At 39.2% G+C, this 24119-nt stretch overlaps 2 protein-coding genes across 2 annotated transcripts in view; one reads left to right on the forward strand and one right to left on the reverse strand.

The window, feature by feature from the left end:
* The first annotated feature begins 29 nt into the window (after positions 1–29).
* On the forward strand, positions 30–18382 carry LOC134330939 (endoplasmic reticulum metallopeptidase 1). The gene is made up of 15 exons (XM_063012227.1): positions 30–329; positions 3835–4139; positions 4793–4920; positions 5592–5697; positions 5851–5997; positions 7237–7329; positions 7986–8198; positions 8479–8699; positions 10628–10802; positions 11141–11331; positions 11744–11896; positions 12204–12406; positions 13118–13233; positions 14123–14286; positions 15051–18382. Exons 1-15 carry the CDS (start codon positions 64–66, stop codon positions 15219–15221), a joined length of 2652 nt encoding a protein of 883 aa, XP_062868297.1. The 5' UTR covers positions 30–63; the 3' UTR covers positions 15222–18382.
* A 1804-nt stretch (positions 18383–20186) lies between these two features.
* Positions 20187–24119, reverse strand: part of ric1 (RIC1 homolog, RAB6A GEF complex partner 1) — a 40546-nt gene continuing 36613 nt past the window's right edge. Inside the window, exons 25-26 of the mRNA XM_063012226.1 lie at positions 23724–23906; positions 20187–23470 (exon numbers count right to left, since the gene is read on the reverse strand). Coding sequence (XP_062868296.1) covers positions 23185–23470; positions 23724–23906 — 469 coding nt within the window. The 3' untranslated portion in view covers positions 20187–23184. The remainder of the gene's footprint in view (positions 23471–23723; positions 23907–24119) is intronic.

Below are 24119 nucleotides of genomic sequence, written 5' to 3' on the forward strand. Positions count from 1 at the left end.
GCGAGCGGAGACGGCGGAGTATCCTCACCGTTCCTGTAATTGAATGTTATTTTCCGGTTCAGTATGGAGGGAGAGGCCGCGGTGAGGAGAACTAAACCCTCGGTGAATAACAGTCACGGTAAGCAGCAGCAGGACGGAGGGGAGCAGGACGGTTATGAGGAGAGGAAGAAGCGGAGCGCTGAGGCGGGCCGGTCAGCTCTGAGTGAGGGGCTCGTGAGCGCGCTCGTGCTCGCCTTCATCCTCGCGCTCTGGGCTTCGGTTCATCTCTCATTAAAACAGCTGCTGGTAGGAGAACATGCTGAGGATCACTTTAACTCATCCAGAGCCAGGTAGAGAAGTTTACTCACTAAAATACACACACTACACACTCAGAAACAAGTGCACTAGATCATGTCTGATATAATAACTACAGCCATACTGTAAAGAATTCTAATGGAGAGGAATAATGTCAACATGTGTGTTCTGTCGTCTTATAATCTTATAATCATAGTGTTGAGGAGTCCAAATGAATGTAGAACAATCATAATGCATGTAAAGGAGTCATAATGCATTCAGAGAAGTCATAGTGCTGAGAAGAGTCAAAATGAGGAATCATAACGCATGCAGAGAAGTCATAATGATTGTAGAAGACAAAAGAGTCTAAATGCATGCAACATGTATGAAACATTATAATGTTTCATACATGTTGCATGCATTTAGACTCTTTTGGACTCGTCTCAATAGTATGACTCCTTTGCATGTGTAATGACTCCTCTGCATGTATTATGACTCCTCTGCATGTATTATGACTCCTCTGCATGTATTATGACTCCTCTGCATGTATTATGACTCTTCTAGATGCATTATGACTCTTCTCAACATTATGACTCGTCTACATGCGTTATGACTCCTTTGCATGCATTATGATTCTTCTACATTCATTTGGACTCTTCTCAATAGTATGACTCCTTTGCATGTATTATGACTCCTTTACATGCATTACGATTCTTCTACATTCATTTTGACTCTTCTCAACATTATGACTCCTCTGCATTCTTTATGACTCCTTTGCATGTATAGTGACTCCTTTGCATGTATTATGACTCCTCTGCATGAATTATGACTCCTCTGCATGAATTATGATTCCTCTACATTCATTTGGACTCTTCTCAATAGTATGACTCCTTTGCATGTATTATGACTCCTTTACATTCATTATGATTCTTCTACATTCATTTTGACTCCTCTGCATGTATTATGACTCTTCTAGATGCATTATGACTCTTCTCAACATTATGACTCGTCTACATGCGTTATGACTCCTTTGCATGCATTATGATTCTTCTACATTCATTTGGACTCTTCTCAATAGTATGACTCCTTTGCATGTATTATGACTCCTTTACATGCATTACGATTCTTCTACATTCATTTTGACTCTTCTCAACATTATGACTCCTCTGCATTCTTTATGACTCCTTTGCATGTATAGTGACTCCTTTGCATGTATTATGACTCCTCTGCATGAATTATGACTCCTCTGCATGAATTATGATTCCTCTACATTCATTTGGACTCTTCTCAATAGTATGACTCCTTTGCATGTATTATGACTCCTTTACATTCATTATGATTCTTCTACATTCATTTTGACTCTTCTCAATAGTATGACTCCTCTGCATGCATTATGACTCCTTTGCATGCGTTATGACTCCTCCACATGCACGATGACTCTCTAACATGCATTATGACTCCTCTCCATACATTATGATTCTTCACATTTTTCGCTATTCTCAACGTTATGACTCCTCTGCATGCATCATGACTCTTCATATTATTCACTCTTCTCAACATTATCTTCTACATTCATTTTGACGCTTCTCAATAGTATGACTCCTTTGCATGTATTATGACTCTTTTGCATGTATTAGGACTCCTTTGCATGCGTTATGATTCTTCTACATTCATTTTGACTCTTCTCATTATTATGACTCCTTTACATGCATTATGAGTCTTCTACAATCATTATGACTTCTCTGCATGCGTTATGATTCCTCATTTTGACTCTTCTCAGCACTATGACTTCTCTGAATGCATTATGACTCCTTTACATGCATCATGACTAAGCAGTATTCATTTTTTTAACAATATGACTCCTATACATACATTATGACTCTTCATATTATTCACTCTTCTCAACATTATGACTCCTTTGCATGCATTATGATTGTTCTACATTCATTTGGACTCCTCAACACTATGACTCCTCTGCATGCTTTATGACTCCTTTACATGCATTATGACTCCTTAACATTCATTTTGACTCCTCTGCATGAATTATGATTCTTCTACATTTATTTTGATGCTTCTCAATAGTATGACTCCTCTACATGCATCATGACTCCTCTGCATGCGTTATGACTCCTTTGCATTATTCATTCTTCTCAACATTATGACTTCTCTTCATGCATTTTGATTCTTCTACATTCTTTTTGGCATTAAGCAGACGCTTTTATCCAAAGCGACTTACAGTTATGACTGAACAGCATTTTGAGCAAAGGGTTGAGGGTTAAGGGTCTTGCTCAGGGGCCCAACAGTGGCAACTTGGCGTGGTGGGGCTTGAACCGGCAATCTTCTGATTGCTAGTCCAGTACCTTGCATGTCCAGTACCTTAACCACTAAGCTATCACTGCCCTACATGCATCATGACTCATTTTTTTCAACAATATGACTCCTATACATACGTTATGACTCCTCTACATGTATTGACTCTTCACATTAATCACTCTTCTCAACATGACTCCTTTGCATGCATTATGACTCTTCCAGATGCATTATGACTCTTCTCAACATTTTGACTCCTCTCCCTGCATTAAGACTCTTTGCATTATTCACTTTTCTCTACATTATGACTCTTTTACATGCATTATGACTCTTTTCTACATTGTGACTCTTCTGCATGCCTTCGTCATGCTCGTCCACATTGTTCTACCTACATTTTGACTCTTTATAATGACTCCTCAACATGCATTAAGCTTTGTTGTGCAGTATTACTCCTGTATATTGACTGTTCTCCATGTATTATGACTCTTTTCTGCATTATGACTATTCCACATGTATTATGACTCTTTTCTACATTAGGACTGTTCTACGTATGTTATGACTTATTTCTAAGAGCTCCTCTTATGGATGGCTCCTTAGAGAGCATCAACAAGATTGATCTGATATGTTGGATTTTATGACTGGAAATGTGCCACATGTGAGGTTACATTCTTTTGCCTCAATTATTTGTAGTGTATACAAATGACTGCCAAAGCCAGTTGGGGCGGGGTGGGGGTGTGGTGTGGTTGCGACTGCAGGGTATCATTAAAAATGTGCAGCGAAGTTGCAGGTACGACTTTGAACAAGTTCAGTCATCTGTACAAGGTCAGAACTGAGGAAGGCTAGTCACTCATTTATCCCAGCCGTCATTAGCCTTTCAAATAACTCTGTGTGATCATGCTGTAGTCATTGTCCACGGCTTCTAAACTCTAACACAGTGGGATTGTTACGTTGGATTTACTGTTTAGTGGTTGTAATCTGTCTGAAGTTTAATGGAAATTCTGCCCCCTTTGGGGGATGATAAAGATGTCCTTGTTTCTTGACTCTTTTCTAGTGTTTAGCATTGCACCCCTTTTCTACATAATGACTCTTTTACATGCATCTTCATGATGCACCATATATTTATAATAGGAAACAAATATGGACTGCAGGCAGGCCAGTTAAGCACTCACATGTCGTCATGTAGATGAGTCATGAAGTCTTATTTTGCTTCATGCTTTTGTTGTGTGTGTTTGTGTTTGTTATGTAAAACAGGAACCACTTGGAGCGCATCGCTAACATCGGTCCTCGTCCTGCTGGAAGCGTCAAGAACGATGTCATCACTGTGAACTTCCTGTTAGAGCAGGTTAAATGGATTCAAGCCGAAAGCGCCGCTGGACCCAACACCATTACGGTCGAGACGCACAGACACAGCGGCACTTTCAGCATCGACTTTTTGGGAGGATTCACCAGCTGCTATGATGAAATCACAAACATCGCTGTACGAATTGAGCCCAGAGTCGGAGCTCAGCACTTTGTACTGGCCAACTGCCATTTCGACAGTGTGCCCCACAGTCCAGGTATATGAAGCATTCTAGATATATGTGGACACCCCTCCTAATTATTAAGTTCAGTTGCAGCAGTAATGAGGAATTCCTTATGGCTCCACGTCCCATTTCTGACATGTCTGTCTATAATCCTCACAGAGCCTTTTTCTCATTGTAATGGGTGCTAATATATGCGCACAACAGTACATTTATTAACTTACACTATAAGGCCAAAAGTATTTGGATACTTGACAATGTGCTTGCTGGACATCCACTTTCAAAAACAAATGCATACAATTTAAGGTTAAGGGCCTTACTCAGGGGCCCAACTTGGCAGAGATGTGGCTTGAACCAACAAGATCTGATCACTAGTCCAGTATCTTAATCACTAAGGTTCTACTGTCCATCTCAAATCATGCATCCATCTCTTGCAGTGGGTGGTGCAGGAGTTGTCCACAGCAGTTAAAGCCACTCTGTGCAGGTTAGGTTGTGATTGAATTGTGTGTATTGTGATGGGAATCACTGCTAATCATATACAGCGTCCAGAATCACATAAAACAACTGAGCATGGTGATGGGTGTGTATGACAAACATTGACGTGTATCTTATTTAAAGCTGCCTGTCTGGTGGCACTGGACGTAGTGTAGGTGGCTGTGGTTTATTCTGTGTGTGTGTGTGTGTTATAGGGGCAAGTGACGATGCTGTAAGCTGCGCAGTGATGCTGGAGGTGCTGCACTCATTATCAAATCTCTCAACCCCTCTGAAACACGGAGTCATCTTTCTGTTTAATGGAGCTGAGGAGAACATTCTTCAGGTGAGAGTCAGCTATAACGAACAACAGAGAATGGATGGAAAGGCAAAGAGAGTGGCGACAAAGGTTGAGAAGGTTCATAAGAACCCTCACGTTCCTGTAAGATCTCTTTCTATGCACGGCTGTTATGCTGGATGTATTGATGATCAGTTTCCTAGACAAACGCATATATTTCCATATATTTACAAATGTCTGATCTAAATCAGTTACACCACCCCTCCCGCAGCCTAAAATGCTTTTTCATTTGTAGGAACCCACTTTCAGAAAGTACACTACATGGACAAATGGACAAAAGTATTGGGACACCCTGTTTAATTTTTGCATTCATGTGTTTCAGCCATAAAGATTGTGCTCAGGTGTAATAAAGCAATTATAGAAAGGAAATTATATGCTGTATAGCAGCACTGGGGATTTGAACTCTGGATCCCAGCAGTAGTGAGCTAGCGTAATTAATTGCCGTGCCACCTGGGTGCACTCGGGAACACATTATGTGCGTAAATATCATATTTGTTTTATGCAAATCTATTTTTTCAAACATTTCCACCAGCAGTTGTTCAGTAAAGACGTAATACAATAATATTTTAGTGGATTTAATTGTGAAACCTCCATTAGTAATGAGCAGAAGTGGTGTTTATCACAAGATTCTAAAGTGTGTCTGTCTGTGTGTGTCTCAGGCAAGTCATGGCTTTATCACCCAGCACTCGTGGGCAAAGCAGATCAGAGCGTTCGTGAACCTGGAGGCCGCCGGAGTCGGGGGGAAGGAGTTGGTGTTCCAGACAGGTATGCTGAAACGGCTGATCGTCTGACCAATCAGATCGAGCCCTGCCTTATGTGGAGAATTTTTTTTGATACTTGCTATTCAATAATACATATCGATTGATCTGAGAAAAACAACTGTCCATAATTTTTGAACTCATATGTATGTGTGTTTAGGTCCGGAAAATCCATGGCTGGTTCAAGCATACGTTCATGCTGTTAAACACCCGTTCGCCTCAGTCGTGGGCCAGGAAGTTTTCCAAAGTGGCGTCATTCCTTCGGACACAGACTTCCGCATCTTTAGAGACTTTGGGGACATTCCTGGTACGTACATGTTAAGTGAATTTGGGGCATGGATAGCATGCGCTTCAGTCCTGGCCGTGTTTAAGGGAGGGAAGGCCGAACCGGTGGCTGCGTGAATAGAGGGAGTCACTTGGAGTCTAGTGCTGTTCATATGGGATGCGTCTCTGTGTGGGATCCCAATGCTGGCAGGTGATAAGAAGCAGCCGAAGATTGGACATGTGTTGAGGAGGGCGTGTGGTAATTTGGTTCTTCTTGATCAGATCAGGGTTGTATGAGCAGCAGCTGATTCACAATTGAAAATTGGAAATGACCAAATTGGGAGTTTAACACTAGGGGGACAAAACAGGGAGCATTTTAGCCATTTTTGGAGACGCAAGAGGACAAACTTGGGTCACTGCATTTACATATTTTTTATCCAAAGCAACATACAGCACTGTAGCAGTATATTATCAAAGCAGTTAAGGGTTTAGGGCCTTGCTCAAGGGCCCAACATTGGCAACCTGGCAGTGGTGAGGCTTATACCACTAGGCTACAACTGCCCCGTTTGTTTTAGCTGGTCACTAGACACAGCTGTGCTATTGAAAGCTGTCTGAAGTTCCTATGTAAATTTATGTTAATCAGTCTGAGTGTAGAGTTGGCATTTAAAATTATCGCTTGTTCAAACAACACTGTTTTGTATAAAAAACAAATGTTCCAGTGTTTCATACATCACCTCTGCGTCAGCCTCTGCCTTCCAGTGGTCACACTTTTTCACTGGCTCATTTGCTCACAGCAGCAGTAAATCAGCCACCCATGAGCCTGGCACATATACATGGCACTTTTCTAGTCAAGCACAGATGAGGGTTTCCAGTTGATGTTGCTATACATCTCAAAATTCCTCTGTACTGTTAAAACTTCATTATGGACTTCAGCTTTCACACAGAGACACTGTTGTTTTCCAACAGAAAAGGGCCTTCCTTAAACTGTTTACCAAGCTTACATTGTTTACACTTTGATAATACTTTATTTTATAATTTTATAGCTGAACCCACGTGCTTTTGGTCCATTGAGTCTACACTAAAATGCTATTTCGACAGCTCGAAATACTGAAACACATTGTTTTAAAACCCAAGCTCAGTCTTCCTGTCTGCTGGCTTTGTCTTTTATCTCAACACAAAACTGTGCCACTTCCTCCTGTGTGTCGTTCTTTTGTTTTAGTTTTTTTGCTCCCCTTCTTTTTTTGCTTGTAATGAGTTAAACAGGCTGTTTTGTTCTGTGCAGGAATTGATCTGGCGTTTATTGAGAATGGGTTTATCTACCACACCAAGTATGATACTCCAGACCGCATCCATACAGACTCCATTCAGAGAGCAGGTAGGAACACACAACACTGGGCTGCATTTACATTTGCGGCATTTTGCAGACGCTGTTATCTAAAGCAATTGAGGGTTAAGGGCCTTGTTCAGGGGCCCAACAGTGGCTACTTTGGCTGTGGTGGAGCTTAAACTGGCAACCTTCTCAGATTTTAACAAATAACTAATTTAATTAGATAAGACTCTTAGGTTTGTTTAGCCGCCAGCCCTGTTGAATGACTACAACGTTCTAAAAGGTATTACATAGTAAGTCATTAAAATATATCAGAATGGGAAGGGTTACAATGCCATGTCTAATGGGACTCCAGCTAATCACAGAGAGAGCCATTTTCTCCAAATGGAGAAACATCTGAACTGTGGTAAATTTCCCTAGAAGTTGGGTGGGCTACCAACATTTTAAAAAGAGCATGAACAAGGCATTTAGAACCCAGATTAACATTTATGGATCTGCAAGCCCTGGTGGCCTCTGGTAAGGGCAGCATTTACAGTATAATTCTGTTCTTTAAAATAGTCTGCGAAGAACTAGACTCATGGGCGAGCTTGGGGGCGAAAACTAATGCTAAACGAGGAGGTTAAGAAGCTCTGATCACCAAATGTGAATGTTAATACCATAAATCTTGCATTTCATTATGATCATTAATGCTCGTGTTCGTTCAGGTGACAACATCCTGGCCCTCCTGAAGCACCTGCTGAACACTGAGACGCTGGCGGACCCATCAGAATATCGCCATGGCAGCATGGTGTTTTTTGACGTCCTGGGCATGGTGATGGTGGCGTATCCAGCACGAGTCGGCACCATCATCAACTACTTGGTTGTCATAGCAACCCTCATCTACCTGGCCAAGAAGTGCATGCGATCTAGAAATGTAGGTAAGTGCTACTATGCCAACTCGTATACTAATGCTAACACATTTCTCATCTGAAAAAGTCGGGAGGCTCGGTGGGTAGCACTGTTGCCTCACAGGTGGAGTTTGCATGTTCTCCCCGTGTCTGCGTGGGTTTCCTCCCACAGTCCATAAACGTGCAAGTGAGGTGAATCGGAGATACAAAATTGCCCATGACTGTGTTTGACATTAAATAGACTTGAACTGATGAATCTTACCTCTAAGCATGTGTGTGTGTGTGTGTGTGCGTGTTTTGTTGTGTCTAGGTGGCCGGTACACGTACGAGCTGGTGTACGGGTCGTGTGTGCTGTTGGTCAGCTGGTTTGTGGCTCTGCTGTCTGTTCTGATTATAGCACTGATCGTCACATTACTGGGTCGCTCCATGTTCTGGTTCACTCACTTTCACACGTCCATCTGTCTGTATGGATCTGCTGCTGCAGGAAAGTTACTGTTGGTCCACACACTTGCCAAAAACCTCTACTACAAGGTTGGTAAAACACACGCAACACATCATAACATGTTATTGCTAATTAAAAAGCAAGATTAATTTTATTAATTGTTAAGGAATGACCCATTTTATTTAGTTGAATTGAATTGTCATGTATTATAATTACGAGGGATCTTCACAAAGTTTCCGCACTTTTATATTTTGGTTGGAAATGGTGAGGACGTGAGGAGGAGTAATCGGTCGTGTCTCAGAAACTGAGAGAGCTTATAGTCCGGATTTAGCTCCATCTGATTTCCACCTTTTTGGACGCTCAAAGAAGCTTTAAGGGGAAGAAGATTTTCATGTGATGATGATGTGAAAGCAGGGCTGCATCAGTGGCTACACGCTCACCCAAAAACATTTTTTTGCTGATGGCATTAAAAAGTTGGTACGATGCTGGAGAAAATGCATCGGAAATTCTTCATACATAGAGTTTAAAAAAAAAAAAGTGTGGACACTTTTTTGAAGAACCCTCATAATTATAAACAAGAAATAATCAGCCTGTAGCAGTTTATCCTAATTTATTAATTAATAGACTTTAATTGCTGAGGCTGTATTTCAAATGAAGAAGAACATTTATTGTCATTATACTTGAGTACAACGAAATTTAGTGTGACACTTTCCAAAAAAAGATAGAAGATTTACATACATGAATTTGATGTGTTGCCTGGGTTGCTGTAAAAATCACGGACAAAATATGGGTCGCTTGAATAAAACTTTGAAAAACCCTGTTATAGTGTAGTTAAATCACAAATGGAAGCCGGTTTGTGTCTGTATGATGTCTAACTGCATGTTAATGCCTAATTATTGCACTTTGAATGTTACACACTACATTATTCCCACTTCCCACTGTTTATAATTCCTTCCCCTTTTTTCTTTTTGTTGCCTAAATCGTTCTCTTTGATTTTTAATCTGTTCCTTTTGTACTTTTCACCCACATGCACTTCTGCTGTGACTCTCATTATCACTTTTGCCTGTTTTTCTTTTCCAAATTAGCAAGAAGTGAAATATGATGTATTATAATTAGGGCTGTCGAAGTTAACGCGATAATAACGCATTAACGCAATCTCAATTTAACGCGATTAAGATAAATAGTGCCATTAACGCAAATTCTAGTTCATGTTGAGACTTGACTGGTAAAACAAACGTTTTAATGTCGGACATGTCACCGTTTTTCATTTGCGGTTTGTTAACATAATGTAAAAGAGCGTCGTAGCATCTGCACTTGCATAATAAAGAAATAAATACACGCTATATTCACAAGTTGTCGGGAGCAGAACACTTTATTAACTTATTCTGTTACGGTAAAGAATACCGGACAGCTGAGTCAAGCACGTTGTCCATGAACTATGGAAGCCCCAAAGGGTCAAAACACGCTCACTTCGTGTAGAAACGTCCATCAAACCATTGGATAGTATTACTGCCTAGTATGTGAGTGAATAAAACTCCCTTACAGTTTTCTCTTGTCCCAGCAGTTTTTAACATAAGTACATTTAGCATAAAATGTGTTTACCATTTTAATTGTAACATTTCACTTAAAAATCCTTGTTTTCTATAACATTTACACAGATTTTTTTAAATGCGATTAATCGCGATTAACTATATGAAATTCTGAGATTAATCGCGATTAAAAATTTTAATCGTTTGACAGCCCTAATTATAATATAATATAAATATAATATATTAGGGACAGTGGTATCCTAGTGGGTAGAGTTTGGGCTAGCAACTGAAAGGTTGAGAGTTTGAATCCCAGCTCTGCCATGAAGCCACTGTTAGGCCCTTGAGCAAGGCCCTTAACCCTCTCTGCTCCAGCTTCCAAACAAGCTGGGATGTGCGAAGAAAATTTTCGTTGTACTGTACATGTGTATATGACAAATAAAGGCCTTCTATCGTATAACAAAAATACTGTTTCTTTCTGTCTCTTTCAGAATATGAGCAGGCTGGATATGGGCGAGCTGTTCTTTGACGTCAGTCTGCTGTTGTGGTGTTGTTCACTTGTTTTTCTCACACAGCGTGGTCTGTGCTCAGCGTACGCTCCCATGCTCATGGTCTTTTTTCCCCTCGTCACCAAGCTGCTGCTCTCTAGACACTTCACACATAGAGGTGAGCACCACAGCTGCACATGCACTCTTAAAACAACAACCAAGAAAATTCTTCTCTTATGAATAAGGCCCTACTAAATTCACGGGAAAATGTGCTTAATTCCACGGACCTTGTTTTTTAAAAATCACATGTTATAAAAGTAGTCTAGGCACCCAGGCTAGTGATTTGTCCACTCTTGTTAATGTATGCCTTGTAAGCGTGTCTTTTATAATGTGTGCAGTCCATCCATTGTCCTGTGTGTCACTTTATCTGCTGATGTATTTTATTTCCCACCTCATTTATAGATCCGTTTTGTAACAGATATCGGTGTGTGTGTGTGTGTGTTTGTATGTATGCAGGTGTGTCTCCATTCTATGTGATTCTCTACCTGTTGGGTCTGTCTGTCCCCTACATTCACCTGTTCTTCCTTATCTGGATCGTATTTGAGATTTTTACGCCCATTATGGGTCGCAGCGGCACCGAAATCCCTCCTGATGTGGTCTTGGCGTCACTTATAACCATAGCGACAGCTTTACTATCCTCTTTCCTGGTAAGAAGACTTTCTACTAGTTATTGTTATGGTACTACTGCTTACATGACATGATAAATATGCAGATCAGTTATTTTAAAACATGTATTCAGTTATATAGATTGTGATAGGAACAAGCCCTTGGTCATATAAGATATATAGAGTTAACTGTTTATTAAATGCCATACAACCCTGCACCAGCCGGTCAAGTGTTGACAATACATACATTAAGCCTTCAGTGTGAAATTACATTTAATATTTTCACCATGTTATATAGTACTAATATACTATATAGTGCAGTATTGCATGTTGAATAAATAAATACATTTACAAAATTAGATTCAGACCTCATTTGTAGTGGTGAATGCCACACCCCTATGTTGCCTGCTAATATAGTAATTTGTGTATTTTTTCTCTCAATAAACACACACAGATTCACTTCCTGTACCTGGCCCGGAGCACTAAGCGTGTATTGGCTGCTCTGGGGACAGTTTTTGCCGTGACCTTTCTCCTGGTTTCTTCTGGAATTTTCTTTCCGTATTCAGCCGATCCAGCGACTCCACGACCCAAACGAGTCATCGTACAGGTAAATCTATTCAATTACTGATCTGCTTTCACTGATCAGTAACACATTTATGCAGGCATTAAGTTGTGTGCTGTACTGTAAACTACACAATATTGAGAATATAAAGTACTGGGACACTTCAAATTTATGTGTTTCAGCCGCAACAACTGCAGCAACAGTTTAGGAAAGGTCCCTAAAGTCCCTGCATAAAAATGTCACACCCAGTTCAGGAAGATATTGTTTACATTTGATTTGCATTTCCTACAAAATACAAATAATACAAAACCAACAATGTAAATATCTTGTTCATGCCTTCTCGTTTTTGCAGCACATCTCCCGCACTTTTCATGCTTTGGACGGCTCTTTAGACAGAACGGATTCGGGTTTTTGGATCAACAGCCTTGACTATACAGGAATGAAACACGTCACACCTTTTATTCCTGAGATCAACGACACTGTTCGCGTTCGCTGCAACAGAGATTTACCTTTCTGCGGTTTCCCCTGGTACCTTCCCGCCAGATTCCTTATCAAGTGAGTCTTTTTTTTTTTTTTCAAACTATTTTGAGAGGGTGAGCTCTGTGCAGAAAATAACACCTGGCTTACATATGCAAAGCTAACGTGGTGAATAAGGGCTACGTATGTCAGCTCTCTCACTGTCTTCAAAAGACGATTAAAAACCCACCACTGAGCACTTAAGCTGAGAGCTAACATGTACTTTTTGAGGATCCCTCGTAGAAATAAATAAGTGCGTTAGCACTTATTTATTTCTACGAGGGATCCTCAAAAAGTTTCCGTACTTTTATTTTTTCTATAGAAACGGTGAGGGTGTGAGGAGTAGTAATCTCGTGTCTGAGAGACGCTTATAGTCTGGATTTAGCGCCATCTGATTTCCACTTTTTTGGGCCCTCAAAGAAGCTTTAAGGGGAAGAATATTTTCATATGATGATGATGATGTGGAATCAGTTGCTACACGCTTAACCACAAACATTTTTCCTGATGGCATTAAACAGTTGGTACGACACTGGAAAAAATGCATGTAGATGAAAGTGCAAGTGATGTAATTTGTTTTTGAAATTCTTAATAAATAGAGTTTAAAAAGTGTGGAAACTTTTTGAAGAAAAAAAACCTTTGTTCTAACAGGGTTTCAGCAGATTTGTATCCTTGGACTTTTGTAGAGTAGGGAAATGTTCACTGTGGAAGCTCTTCTGTAAGTCACTCTTATTGTTTTGTTTTGATTTTTAGGAAGAGCTGGTATCTTCCAGCTCCCACAGTGTCTCCAACATCTCCACTAGAATTCAGACAAGTGTCCAAACAAATAACGGAATGGGGATCCGTCAAGATGAGCTTTGAAGTGAAAGGTAAGATTAAGAGTTTGTCTATAAAGATAAAGCGATGCTACAATTGCTACGTTAATGGTTAAAATCTTATCAAAACACCTAGTAGCCAGTGTTGATCACCCTTACGAGTGTCCAAAGGAGGAAAGACCAGATTGGACAGACCTGCTTGCCCTTCAGCAGCAGCTCTAAATTATTTATTAATTCATTTTCAGTAATCCAGTCATCCTGATCAAGATCACAATGGGTGCAGGGCTCACCTAGAAACCCTGGTTAGAAATACATCCTGGACCCATTTACTTACTTTAAATGTTTAGTTTAGTTTAGGAGCAGCAAGTCCACCTACTGACATTTTTGATTCAGCGTAGCCAATGGGAAGGAGCATTAGAGGAGGGTATATTCGCCTGCTCCACGCCCCCTCCGACGCATGCGCAGTCCCTTAATCCTTTTCTTTTTTGAAAGAAAATGCCATAGGCTGCTAACTAGGGTCTTTGCACAGTGTGTGAAGACCCCACCCACTTTATTAGTGTGGTCTTTTCCCACCCAGCAGACCCGATAACCAGTTTAGTCTGCTGCAGTCAATGCCAATTGTGCCCGCTAGATGGCACCCACCCAACCGGTAGCAGTGCTGAGATTCGAACCGAGGTGTTCAGAATATCTGCGCTGGTCTGTGCCACCTGGGCGCCCTACTGACATATTTTTAGAAAACTCCTCACAGGCACGAGGATCAAACCCAGGTCCGCTGAATACTGGTGCTCGTCAGCACCCACACTACCCGCTGTGCCACCGTGCAACAATTCAGAATCTTCTGAGGGGTAAAATGTGTAGAACCCTGTGATTTAATATGTGCTCTGGCAAGATAAGATTTAAAAGCATGAAGAGTTTGATTTAACATGGATGATTTTTATTTCAGGGCCGAGCCACATGTCCCTGTATATTCTTCCCCACACCGGATCTTCTCTCACAGCCTGGTCATTCGGAGACGGGACCCCTCGGTTTGATCTGGAAGGAGAATATTTTATATTTTACTCTCACGGTGTGGATTCAGGACCCTGGAAGTTTTGGTTTGAAGTTCAGGTAAGTGGGGATGACTGATCCCGGAGTTTTATTTATATCAAGGGACACAGATATGAAGGTATGTAACATGATTTTAAATTTAAAGCACAAAAGACCTACAGCAGTGGATCTCTGTTTTACATGTGCAGAATAAATATCTGAAAATGTTGTTACTTATCCGAAAATAGGACAGAAGCTTTCAGGAATCAAAAATTATGGTTTGATATGTATATATTTTATTAACAAACAAGCAATAATAAGCAAAATACTGTAAGTGACCGTTCAGCACAAAAATGTCCATAATAACACTGAACAATGCAGCAAATAGCAAAAAGAAAGTATTAAAAAAATAAGAACGCCTTCACCAATCAGCTCTTTAAATCAATCTCTTCACAAAGACTGCCTGTACAATCTTGGCAGGAGCTTAGCAGATCAAGAAAACTCTTGGGCAATTGAAAGCACCTAAAATGGACAAGCAGGAAGGATGCAGGATGTATGTATGGACGGTGGAGTTCATGTCTCATTTACATTCAATTTACAGTTCTAAATAAATACAATTAGGGTTAAGAGCCTTGATTAGGGACCTAACAGTGGTGGCAATAGTTGGGCTTGAACCAGTGACCTTCCGATTTCTAGTACACTACCCCTACAGCTGAGCCACAACTGCTCTTGGTGGGTCAGAGCTTTTTTGACAGCATAATTAGAATGACAGTCCTATAGTGTTTTGTCTCATTTTGGTGTTTATGTGTGTTATTTATTTATTTATTCATTTTTTTTTACCTCAGCCACCCTCAGACCGGTCGGACACAGAGGGCATCGTCTCCATTGCGATTTCCGCCCACTATGTAGAAGGGAAAAATCAGCACACCCCTGAGCTTGACATGCTGTTAGCGAAATTTCCAGACTGGGCGTTCACGTCCACCTGGGTCAGCACGTATCACATGTACCTGTACTGAAGGATTCACACGAACACATGTTCCGCATGGGCGGAATAATAATCAAGGTGAAGCAAATCCACACTGGGATTATGAATAAAAGACTAAATTACTGTCAGGGTTTTGTATTAAGTGTATGTTCCTGTTTTGTGTGTCCAATCTGGTCCATATGTAGTCTTTCATGTTTCTTTCAATCTAATTTTCTCTTTAGGTCGTGGTGTTTGTATGATTTAATCTCCTTCTATTTCTGATGGCCTTTTGGGTCTTCCTCTTGTCTTTTCGCCATCAGTGGTATGATAAGTGAACGTCATTATGGGCATGATGGCTTTATATCAGTATACAAATTAACAGTCATTTTTAAAGGGAAATCTTATTGTGTGTATCAACCAGTTTCGGGAGTCTAGTTCCACCACATAGAAGCCTGGTGGGCTGTTAGGTCCAACGGTAGCATGGGAGCCACACAGTACTAAGATCCTGATTTCAAACCTTGTTTCCGGTTATGGTTTGATTTTTTTCATGTTTTTCCATTGGGTTTTCTTTGGGTATTTTGACTTTCTCCTACCTTCCAAAACAATGGCGCGAAATTGGCGCACAATACCCCCTAGTTGTGAGTAAATTCTGGCTTTGCCCAGCTATGATAAAATAGGCAAATATGACTGTTCACCTTTAATCGTTAAGGAGAATAGAATAACACCTACAAGACTATTTCCCATACTGTTTTTTTATTTGGATATAATATTATGCATCCCAAGCCTAAATATACACCGGCCGCAGTATAAAAAATATTGTGGTTTTATTTAGGTTTTATCTCTGCATGCAGATACTGTCCGTATGGAGTTTTGCATGTTTTCCCCTTTGGTTTTCTACACTGGTTTCCTCAATCCCTGCAAAATCAAACCCTTACATGTATTGCCTGCTCTTACATTTCCTGTAGATGAAAGTAAGTGTGAATACGTGGACACAGTGTCACTTTAGTGCTGGGCATCACTCACTCAGAGTATGTTCTTACCATACATCCAGCACTTCAGCAATGGGCTTCAAACCCTTCATGACCCTGACCTGGATAAAGCAGTTCATGAAAATAAATGTAGGGAATTCAGAAATCATAGATTGACCGATTGGTAATATAATGGTACATTAGTAGTGAGAGTCTGAATGACGGTTTGTCCTCACCAGTAATCACTTTACTGGAATGAACGTTTAAGCTGCAGCAACTTTAAATCATGCTATAAATTACTTTGATGATGGTTAGACCTTTTATATTAATCTGAACCACTGTACACTTTACAGAAACTATAAATGGCACTACCTAACACACATAATGCGTTACAATAATGACGGAGTGAAAACAGAACTCCAAATAAATGTATCGATTTTTAAATTAATATATAATGTGTTATAATCAACATGATTAGATTATATTAGATTAGATTACAGTAATTTTTGGTTTGGGGTTTTGTCCAACTAAACTAATGCTACTGACCAATGAAGTATAATGTGATTGCCCTTTTTGGTGGTGGTGCAGTGGAATTATAGACAAATTATGACCAATTCAGTTCCTGTGGTAGTACTTACATTTTGTGGGGAAAAAACTAATAACAATTCCACTAAAAATCACAGAAAACCAAATATTCTGTTAATCATTCTGTTAAGAACACTGTCAGTATTACATCATGTATTTCACAAAGGGTTAAAATAAATAAATAATACATACCACTTTTAGAATGAATTGAGGGAAAACAAGTATTTCACCACTATTGTTTTTATTTTATATAACTGTAATGTGTATTCCATTTTAAATATACATGCATCTCTTATGTCTTTAAAATTTGTATGTATACATATGACTGAAATTTGTATTTATAAGCATAAACACAGATGGGTGAAAAAAATATTCTATACTTTATATACTATATAAACAATGGTTGTGTTTGAAAAGGTACCTGGTGTAAATCGTTTACAAATTAGGCCATGAGGACCAGAATGATCCACTGTGGCAACCCCTAAAAATACAGGAGCAGCCAAAAGAAATAATAATAATTATTATATATTAAGTTTACCTAAAAATAAATGTGAGTTATATATTTTATATAGAATATCTAATTATAATACATGAATAAATGTTCTAGATATTAAGACTGCTTTAAAAAACTGCAACTTGTAGTTGTTTAGTTTAATTGAAAAAGTTTGGGTTGCCATTGGTTAAGATTTTATGCAACAGGTACACTATATGAACAAAAGTATTGGGACACCCCTTCTAATATTTGAATTCATGTGTTTCAGCCTTAATTGCTAACAGGTGTAATAAATCATTTATATAAAGCAAATTTCATGCTTCCAACTTTGCAGCAACAGTTTAAGAAAGGCTCTTTTCTATTCCAGTAAAGAGACCAGCTTAAACAAAATGAAGTATGGAGGATGTTATAGATGTGCTTCTCTGCAAATGCGAAAAAAAACATCAGTGGAACAAAGTTCTAATCATTTTCTACTATAAATGCCTCAGATCTGTAATTACTAACAATGGCTTTGTAACAAAGTATTAATGTTATTTAATTGTTCTGCCTATAATGCAGAACAATTAAAGACGTCATTCTTTATGCTTATAAATACGTTTTTCTTTTGGTTTGTAACAATTAGTACAAAGTCAGATGTTTGATCGCTTGTTCCACCTCACTGTATTTCAGACAGCGTTTGTAATGAACAACAGTGTTTCACTTTTTTCTGTTTGCTTCGACTCATCAGTGAAGCCTGATTCCTGAAGTCCAGCAATCAGCGATGTTTTGTTTTTGTGCCTAAATGTAAGCTGTGTTAATTATGCAAACTCTTAATGTACATTGTTCAAAGCTGCAGGATGTAACTTATATTCAACGGTTAGACCACTAAAAGCAACAGCAGATTTAAGTCTAAAATATATTCATTAAAAACCACAGCTTGGATTTGAATGAAATTGTTAAGTTAAAATGTTCATTTATTGTTCTCACAGTTTATTCAGTCTTAAGATGTTTTGTATGTTTTAATGCTGTATATTATTGTTTTGTCAGCCGTCTGCAATAACACGTTTCTACCAGGCAGGTCAACGGATATTTAAAGCTACACACTGCAGCTTTGAGTGTATTTAAATGTGTATTGAGGATAAAGGGGTTGTTTGATCACACGATGCTGCATTAAAGTAATGAAATGTGTCTGTTCTTTCAGGATGTAACTTCTATTTAACAACTGTTAGACCACTGATATCAGTAATGAATAGCGGTGGGTTACGAATAGAGGTGGGTTATGAATAGAGGCAGGTTATAAAAACAAGTGGGTTAAAAATTAAAAACAGGTGTGTTTTATCAGTTTTATTAGCAACATCAGATTTGAGTCTAAAACATTTGATTATTGAAGATAAAATGCTCATCAAATGTGCTCACAATTTACAACAAAACAGGTGGGTTACGAATAGAAGTGGGTTATGAAAACAGGTGGGTTATGAATAGAGGTAGGTTATAAAACAGGTGGGTTATGAATATAGTTTACATAAAATTTAAAAACAGGTGTGTTTTATCAGATTTGAGTCTAAAACATTTGATTAAAGTTATGGAAGATAACCCACCTCTTTTCGTAACCACACCTGTTTTTATAACCCACCTGTATTCGTAAGATTGAGTAAGTTTAAGTTTTTTATTTTTAAGTTTAAGTTGCTATGTAACCCACCTTTATTCAGTAAAAAAAACGGTTCCAGTTTTTTTGTAACCCACCTGTTTTCATAGCCCACCTCTTTTTGTAACCCACCTCTTTTCATTACCTACCTGTATTCTTAACCCACCTCCTTTCGTAACCCACCTCTTTTCGTAACCCATCTGTTTTCATTATTCTTTTTGTAACCCACTTATTTTCATAACCCAGCCCTTTTCGTAACCACACCTGTTTTCATAACTCACCTCTTTTTGTAACCACACCTGTTTTCATAACCCACCTTGTAAGTTTAAGTTTTTTCAGTTTTCTCCTTTATTTAGTAAAAAACATTTTAAGTTTTTATGTAACCACATAAAAACTCTTTTCATAACCCACCTCTTTTCTTAACCCATCTGTTTTCATAACCCACCTCTTTTCGTAACCACACCTGTTTTTATAACCCACCTGTATTCGTAAGATTGAGTAAGTTTAAGTTTTTTATTTTTAAGTTTAAGTTGCTATGTAACCCACCTTTATTCAGTAAAAAAAAACGTTTCCAGTTTTTATGTAACCCACCTGTTTTCATAGCCCACCTTTTTTCATAACCCACCTCTTTTTGTAACCCACCTCTTTTCATTACCTACCTGTATTCTTAACCCACCTCTTTTCGTAACCCATCTGTTTTCATTATTCTTTTTGTAACCCACCTATTTTCATAACCCAGCCCATTTCGTAACCACACCTGTTTTCATAACTTTCATAAGTTTTTTCAGTTTTTTCCTTTATTTAGTAAAAAAACGTTTTAAGTTTTTATGTAACCACATAAAAACTCTTTTCGTAACCCACCTCTTTTCATAACCCACCTGTATTCTTAACCCACCTCTTTTCATAACCCACCTGTTTTTATAACGCACCTGTTGTCATAACCAAGGTCTTTGTCAGTCACCTGTGCTTGTGGAGTCACCGAGGTGGCATTGTGGAGGTGTTTCAGTCAGCAGTACAATTAAAATAACAGCTAAGACTACTACCACTAATGTGCACATATTCTTAAAAACAAGACGGCCTCTTTTTCCTGGACTCCTAAAAAGACCTCAACACAAAGGTGAAATCAATGCAAAAAAAAACACAAACTAAATAGCGAGTGTAGACCAGAAAAGCCAAATCCCAGACATTTTTGGTGATTTAAAAGATTTTTAGTGGACAAAAGTGGACAAGTCCAGAAAAAATAGGACGTATGGTCACCCTAACATAACGTTGCATAATAATAGTGTTGTAACCTCTTGTTCTCACACACACAACGGGAACTGAAAGAAAAATCTTAAACATTTCTGCTTTTAAAAATAATTTATTGTTCTTTATGTACAGGAAAAAATATAGAAAAACAAACCTGGTAGAAAACGTTAAATGTACAAGAATCTGATGCGATCACACACACACACACACACACACACACACACACACACATCGAGCTTTCACTCCAAATGCACAGCGGCATTCAGATTTAAAATCATGAAAACAGTTTAACTGTACACACAGGAGGAGAAAGTGTCCTGTTCCCCTCCATATTCAGAAAGTCCTGTGTGAAATCAGTACCGCAATGCTTCAGTTCATTTAAGATTGAGTAATATGAAATGATCGATAACCACACATCGTTCCTCCACTGCACCAGTCAAATCATTATAGCTTGATCAGGATTTAAAGATGCAGAAAAAACATGTGATCGTGAGTGTTTAAAAATGACATTTAAATAAATTGAATTCAGTTTGCACATCCATACCCTCCTAACACACATACACATACCGTATGAGCCAAGAAATGTGTTCTTTGGTAAGCAGACTAAAGGAATCAAGCAGATTATTGGCTGTACACACATGCAAATGATAGAAGTTTTAAAAAGCACATACTGGTACTGTTTTTTTTGACCTGAGGAGCAGCAAACCGAAGTTTGGTCCAGAAAAACATAATTAGGAATAATAAAATGATTAAAACATGAAGAAAAAGAACTGATGATTCCATTGCACACAGTAAATCAATAAATCACTGTAATACTGAATTCATGAGAGACACAGCAACGTTTTCCCCTTTTCATTTTGTTTTACACTTTAAGAGCTCAGAGCCAGTCTTACACCTGATTGGGGCTAGCACAGAGATTCAAATCTGTATTTATCCACCAGTTATTACATACACTAGTGACTATACTTTAGATACACATCATACATTAAAAATATCTTTAAGAGCCAAACAATAAATGGTAACCCTTAACAACAACGACATACATTTGTGATTGTTTAGTACTGCTTCTAGGGCTGCTTATGTAGCTCCCACAGGCAGAGATCCAATATCCCAGTGCTTACTTAATGCAGTGGAAACATATGAACATATATAAGCGTAATAAGCAGCTACTATGCGGTCAGGTTAATACACTAGATTGATCGGCAGTGACGAACTCAAAGCCCTCGTTGTCAAAGCTGCTAGTCGATGGCTTTTAATACTTGGATATACTTTATATGTTCAAATGTATAAGGCTAAAAATATACATAACACAAATAATATGTTTCAGCTAAGCAAGTTGTATTTAAAAGTGTCACAAGCACAACAAGCGTTCCCACTAAAAGTGCTGCAACTGTCTTATAGGTCGAGTGTGTTTTTGTCTGATTTCCTGACATGGAAACTACCTCCAGAGTAATGCAAGATTGCACAGTGCGGATGCACAACAGACTGCATGTACACTGCACTGGCTTCGTTCGCATCTGTCTGTTGACCATGTTCCTACACATACATGATCGTGCTGTGTTTTGAATGTAGTTTTTGCTTGATCTGTGTTTACTATCACTATAATAAAATGCAAGCACTGCCTTTGCAAAGATATCAAAATATAACCATAAGCAACACTGGGATTTCTAAGGGGGGACCATTCGCCCATCTGAAAGGTCTAAAACCAAATTTAGACTTGCACTACATGACTTGCATATTCTGCATGGATTGCTTTGTTTTGTTTTTAGACAGAACGACCGTTTACCCACCATCCTCTGAAATACCAAGTGGGACTGGAAAGAATAAAGCTGTCGCATTTAGGATGAAGGTAGATCCGTGCACTGAGAACTATAATTAATGAGGTATCTGAGATGGAACTTGTTCTCAGCATTCGCTCTTAATAGTTGTTGGGGAAACAAACCCAAAGTCTACACACACAGCTAGTAAAATAATGATGTACACCTCCGACAAGCTCAATTTGTTACTACAGAACTGTAAGTACCAGTAAAAGTAAAAATAAAGAAACACTTTGTCCAAAAGTAACAATAATATTTAAAAAAGTTAGTCATGATCTGTTTGCATGCTACAGGACATTTATATTGACTGATGCTCCAACAGTTTCCAAAAGTTACTATGTTCCTGTTACTCACTGGCCCAAATAGCTTCAATTCAGTGCTTCTTGGAGACAGAAATCTCCAATGCAAGATGTTAATCAAAAGCGCACCATTAATCCATCATAAGACTTAGATCTTCCTATGCATCATTTCAACTGTAAACAAAAGCATGACTCCCTGTTTTGAGCGTATAACATGATAGGGATGAGATAAATAAAAATGGATAAATAATACTGGTGTTAGAACACAGGAATACACACAAAATATACATACACACACACACACACACTGCAGTCTGGATAGATGCAAAATCAAGCGTAAGAGTAGCACACACAAGAGTCAAGTCGAGCCACATCGAGTCCATATTTTTATCCTAGTCACCTTATTCTCTGTGTAGGCCACTGAAACCCGAAGAGGTTCCTCCCTTGTGTCGTTCAAGTCCCAAAAGCAGCTTCTGGTACATAACAGGCCATAATAGGCTACAAAATAAACTGAGGGTGTGGACATATTTTCCCCTGCTAAAAAAAAAAAAAGAAAAGAAAAGAATTATGTGCACTTTCACCCAGGAATGAAGTGAGTAGTGCTTAAATGTGAACACACCAAGTCAGAATGGAAATTTAATCTGACTAAGACCAGGAAAGCTTCCCAGATCAGCTCATGTGTGAAGGAATGCTACTATGCCTGAACAACTACTGCCTGTCATAATTATGTCAGTGGGCCAAACAGGGCTGGATAATTAAAATGAAGAATTATTTATGCACCCAAACTAAATTCCACCATATCTATTACATGTGGAAACTGAATTGGTATTTCATGTGTAAATAAGTGCATCCTAGTAAACCCGCTTGGTGACAAATTACCAAAAATCCAGACAAACCTCCTGCCTTTTACCTGCCTCTACTTCGCCATTACACTAAACAAGGTGGTTGCGACCAGGGTCTCTCCCTCAGTCTCTCTATCCATCATGATAACGTGCAGTCATACGCTCCGTCCTCGCCCGCCTCCTCTTCCGTTTCCTCCTCGCCGTTTTCCTCGATGGTGCGAGGCGGAGAGCCGGGGGGACTCTCGAGAGTCATGGGGTGGTTAAAAGTGGTACCCACGCGATGCTCTTCCACTCGGGGCAGAACCGGATCAGCCAACTTGGTGACGGAGGGCTGGAAGGAGTCGAGCTGAACCTGATCCACGGAGACGTCGCACAGCTTTTGCAACTCGGGAGCAATGAGATTGAGGAAGGCCTTATAACCGAGACTGGAGAAGAAGACAGAGAGGTTCTTATCAACATGCAAGTCAATCGCCAAGGACTAGCTCTGAGAAATTAGTAAGCAACATGTAATATGCTTTTCCAAGTGCCTGACCAACAGAAAGGTACAATTTCATTTACATAGACTATTAATACACAGCTATCAGAAATGGTTCAGTGTTTGGAATGATGTCAGACTGCCTTCTATATACAGTACAAAATATTAAAAAGCTAATAACTGTTTGCAACACTCTTACTAACCAGTTAGAGGAGGCCCACTGGTCGATGGCGATGAGCCCGGCTTGTACATTCTGAACGGTTTCAGAATCGGCACAGTCCAAAAAGCCCAAAACTTGCTTAATGACGTTGACGTCACGAAGGATCAAACCAATCACAACGCTCCATTCCAAACAGCCCGCCTCCAAAAACACATGAAGCAAATACCTAGAGAGAGAGAATTGAGATTCCAATACTTACACATACAATATACTGTATATATCAGCTATCGACAAATAATACCCCCCGTGGAGCCCCGTGTGAGGACATTAATATCTGACATGTTAAATATTATATCAGATACACAGTCGTGTGTAGCACAGACAGCAGCTAGACGGGCTGGTAGTGACTCAATAAGGTCCTGGTAAGGTGTTACAGGTA

This window comes from Trichomycterus rosablanca, chromosome 16 (assembly GCF_030014385.1).
Source record: "Trichomycterus rosablanca isolate fTriRos1 chromosome 16, fTriRos1.hap1, whole genome shotgun sequence".
In the NCBI taxonomy this organism is placed as follows: Eukaryota; Metazoa; Chordata; class Actinopteri; order Siluriformes; family Trichomycteridae; genus Trichomycterus; species Trichomycterus rosablanca.

Excerpts from the sequence above, each read along its gene's own strand:
- LOC134330939 (XM_063012227.1), top strand. The coding sequence starts at position 64 with ATGGAGGGAGAGGCCGCGGTGAGGAGAACTAAACCCTCGGTGAATAAC. Across the intron at positions 4,140-4,792 it reads CAGTGTGCCCCACAGTCCAG|GGGCAAGTGACGATGCTGTA; the intron begins GTATATGAAGCA and ends TGTGTGTTATAG. Across the intron at positions 8,199-8,478 it reads CATGCGATCTAGAAATGTAG|GTGGCCGGTACACGTACGAG; the intron begins GTAAGTGCTACT and ends TGTTGTGTCTAG.